This window comes from Sitophilus oryzae, unplaced genomic scaffold (genome assembly GCF_002938485.1).
Source record: "Sitophilus oryzae breed Bouriz unplaced genomic scaffold, Soryzae_2.0 scaffold_576_pilon_pilon, whole genome shotgun sequence".
NCBI lineage: Eukaryota > Metazoa > Arthropoda > Insecta > Coleoptera > Curculionidae > Sitophilus > Sitophilus oryzae.
In genome coordinates, this window is record NW_022147169.1 from 1535030 (window position 1) to 1538895 (window position 3866).

General features: G+C 29.6%; 1 protein-coding gene across 2 annotated transcripts; it reads left to right on the forward strand.

The window, feature by feature from the left end:
• Positions 1-2336: 2336 nt before the first annotated feature.
• On the forward strand, positions 2337-3339 carry LOC115887490 (biogenesis of lysosome-related organelles complex 1 subunit 4). 2 transcript variants are annotated; one of them, XM_030906947.1, is made up of 3 exons: positions 2337-2507; positions 2569-2862; positions 3017-3339. In XM_030906947.1, the coding sequence occupies exons 1-3, from the start codon at positions 2433-2435 to the stop codon at positions 3089-3091; spliced, it is 444 nt and encodes a 147-aa protein (XP_030762807.1). In that variant the 5' UTR covers positions 2337-2432; the 3' UTR covers positions 3092-3339. The 2 variants fall into 2 exon arrangements, with proteins under 2 accessions (XP_030762807.1, XP_030762806.1); XM_030906946.1 differs by having other exon boundaries at positions 2339-2507; positions 3014-3339.
• Positions 3340-3866: the final 527 nt, after the last annotated feature.

The following is a 3866-nucleotide window of genomic DNA, read 5'->3' on the forward strand; positions in this document are numbered from 1 at the left end:
TGTTTTTTTACATATTTTGAAATTTTTTAAAAATCATACAGGGTGTTCCAAAAGTTGTTTTGTTTGGGTAATTGATTAACCACGATTCTGCTTAAACTGCTTACCGTAAAAAGCTTGTTTTTGGCAAACAGATTTTTGGAAAGTCAAATTCCAACGAGATGAAACTACCCTTCAAATATTACCAAGTTATATAATAATATCGCCACATTGTTTTTTTCTCATGCTGACATAAATGTGAGAACATTTTATCCAGTTTGTATGTTAATGGAAATTCTTGCTTTGCTTTATCATCACCATTACAAATGATTAATTCGACGCGAACGAAGTCGCGGGTACAGTGTACACGCTAGTATTATAATAAATCGAAAGATTATTAAGATTTTAACACCCTGTAGCTACGAAACAAAGCAGAATCGGATCCATGTTGATATGAAAAATAAATCTTATTTTTACGTGAGGAATCTCCCACGAGAGATGGCACATGATTTTTGAAACACCCTGTATAAAAGACGAAATCGATCAAAAAATAGTTTTTCGAAAATATATAAAATTGTTATGACAACAATAATACCCGCAGCCCACATGATACAATATGATCGAAAAGAAAACGGCGTCAGCGATGTCTATGAAATGAATATCGCTGTCATTTTATATGTAAAAGGTAAAATTATTATATGGAGAATGTCATCGATTGTCATTTCCAAGCCAACTGGACGCCGATTTTTTTCGATCTTACGATATTTCTTGAAGGCCCGATTGCTTTGACAGGCTTTGACTAATTTGAAAAGTGGTTTGATTTTTATTGGATTTTTTATACCGGGTGCGTCTCAAAAGTGGTCCACCCCTATAAAGGCGGGTTCTCACTTGTCAGTTTCGCTGACGCAGTCTGACTGATTCATTATCAATGAAAAATAAAAAACAACGATTGTATTCACACGTTTCATGTTTTGCTACATTCAGTATTCAGTTGGTCCAAACATTCTAATGTGGTGATTTCGTATAGACATGAAAATGGTTAAAACAAAATTGAAACCAGGTGTTCGCAAAGTTTGTTTACAATTAGCAAATGAATTACAGAATATTCTGGTGAATCAGAAAAGAAAAAAAAAAACGTCGTAGGTGGTCAGGTCCTGGATATTGCGAAGAAATAAACGGGGTGCTAGTGAAACTATATTAAAAGAATTAATTAACTTAACTTGTAAACTGCACAAATCACGAAAATGTAGTTCTCACGCTTCAGTTTCTATTCATTATTCGATAATGATCAGTCAAAATGAAAAAAAGTAGAACTGGTTTTCACTTTAACTGAAAGTACGAATGTACTGATCATTTAACATGAAAATGTGTTCTGACGTTCATTGTTTGTTCAGTATCACTGAATCAGTCAGACTGCGTCAGCGAAACTCACAAGTGAGAACCCGCCTTAACGGGGTTAAATAAAAAAAAAAACGAGAATTGGTATGTTAGTATATGACATATGATATGACATAAATTAGGATTGACTGACGTATTTAATTGTTTTTGGTCACTTCCTGTTTCACCGGAAATTACTACAACTTTTGATTTTTAAATGGAACCCCGGTATTTTTTTTACTTTATTCCATAGAAAATAACACTCTGAATAGAATGACATATTATATGTCAACTTTTGACATTTTTGCATATGGTTTATTTGAAATTATAACTTACGATTTGTAACGAAAATTTGACTCGAAATACGAAATGTGTGGTATTAAATTATTCGTAAAAAAATGCTTTTTCTAATTATGCTAATGAGCCACCCTCGTTCCATTTGAAAAAATTGAGATATGATTAACAATACGAATTGAGCAGTTTCTAACTGGTCAGGATATGACACTAAAAACATTAGACGATCAAATCTATTTTTCCAAGGCTCTTTGATTAAGAATTAGTGTTTTTAACATAGCGATGGCATTCTAGATTGAATATTAAAATAGGATTTTTTATTAAGCGAAAATGTCAAAAGTTGACATATGATATGTCATTCTATTCAGAGTGTCATTTTCTATCAAATAAAGTGAAAAAATACCTAGGGCGCCATTTAAAAATCAAAAGTTGTAGTCATTTCCGGTGAAACAGGAAGCAACCAAAAACAATTGAATACGTCAATCAATCCTAATTTATGTCATATACTAACATACCAAATCTCGTTTAGTATAGTCAAAGGTATAGTCAACGCACCCGGTATAGTCAAAGAATTTTATTACCTTTGGTTCTACAACCAGTAAAATACTACAAAACAGCATTGTATATTGTGTTGCATATCCATTGCGAATTGCGATTATGAAAATGGGTAAATTAAATTAGGTTAAGGTTTCATTGTTGTTGTTGTTGATTTTGTTGTTGATTTTTATAGATTTTAGCATATTTTAGTTGGATTTTTGGTTGGATTACTAAAATTTCAGTTAACAATGAAGGAAGGAGATGTTGAAAAGACAGCAAAAGATTATAGCAAATATATAACAGATATAGATTTGGCCAAAAAAGTAAGTAGGCAGATCAAAAATAGTTTTTATGATGTTTTGTTTTTTCTTAAATTTCTTGCAGTTAGAGCCTATTAATAAATCCATAGACGATATGTTAACTCGATTAGAAGAGTTTGAAACAATGTTTACTTTTATTCAACCAGATGTTAAAGATTCGAGTGATTTGCTATCATCGATGTTACAGTACAAACCAGAATTTGACCAGTTGTGTGAGAAAATAGATAGTACAGAATTTTTAGTAGAACATATTAAAAGCAACTTGGATGCTCTAGAATCGAGAATTGAGGAAGGTGAAATAAAGTTGAATGCGGTTGATACTGCAAGCAGAGTTACAAATATGTTATCACCACTTTTTGTAAGTACCAATATTGATACTTAAATTTTAATAACTTGATATATATCAAAGTTTGAGATTTCTTTAAGTTATAAATTGTTTAAAATAAATTATTTTAATTTAGTAGGTATAAAAAGTTATAAGTAATTCATTAAAAATATGTTTGTTTTAGAAGATGAGTATTAATGAGAAAAAGACTACCGCCCCTCCAACGACAGAATTGTTTAAAGTAGAAGACTACTTTCAATAATATATTAAGTATAATTAGTATTTACACAAATACCCAAATATATTTTATATTTATATATTTTTACAAAAAATAATTCTTATATAAACTGGTAGTTAGGGGTACAGAGAAGGTTTTATAAAAAAATTACCTGGTATTTTACTTATTTCTAGTAACTATATTTTCAACTTATACTACCTAGTAGCTGGATAAAGATAAGGCTTTAAATACGTGCAATATTTTAAGAATAAACAAGGAGATTTTAAGACTAATTTAGTTTTCGTATATTATACCTGTATCTATACACATTTCTTGATCATATTTTAAGTACCATTATATTCATCTCATCTTATTTTTAACATTTTCAAGCTGGTATACTGACCAATAATAGTCTTATTATGGCCTTGTAAGTTTTTTATAATGTATTTGAAATGTTTTACAAAATTGTCTGTTAAAATTAGAGTTAAAGATACCCTTTATAAACTTGGCTTCCTTTCAGATCACTTTACATAATCCCAAGATATCAGTAAATATATTGCGATAGTTTCAGAGGTATTAATAAATAAATAAAAAATATATATATTTCAGACTTTTTTTAATAAAATTAGGAAAAATACAAGACCTGTCCTGAAATCAAAACTATATAAGTATTTACTTTATATGGCCTGTACTTACTTTGCTATAAATATGGTAATCGTAAAACAATAGGGGATGTTCAAAATTCTACACCAAACTTTCTAAAATATAAAATACTTTTTCTTCGTTTTTTTTTTAATGGAACACCCTGTATATTATTTTT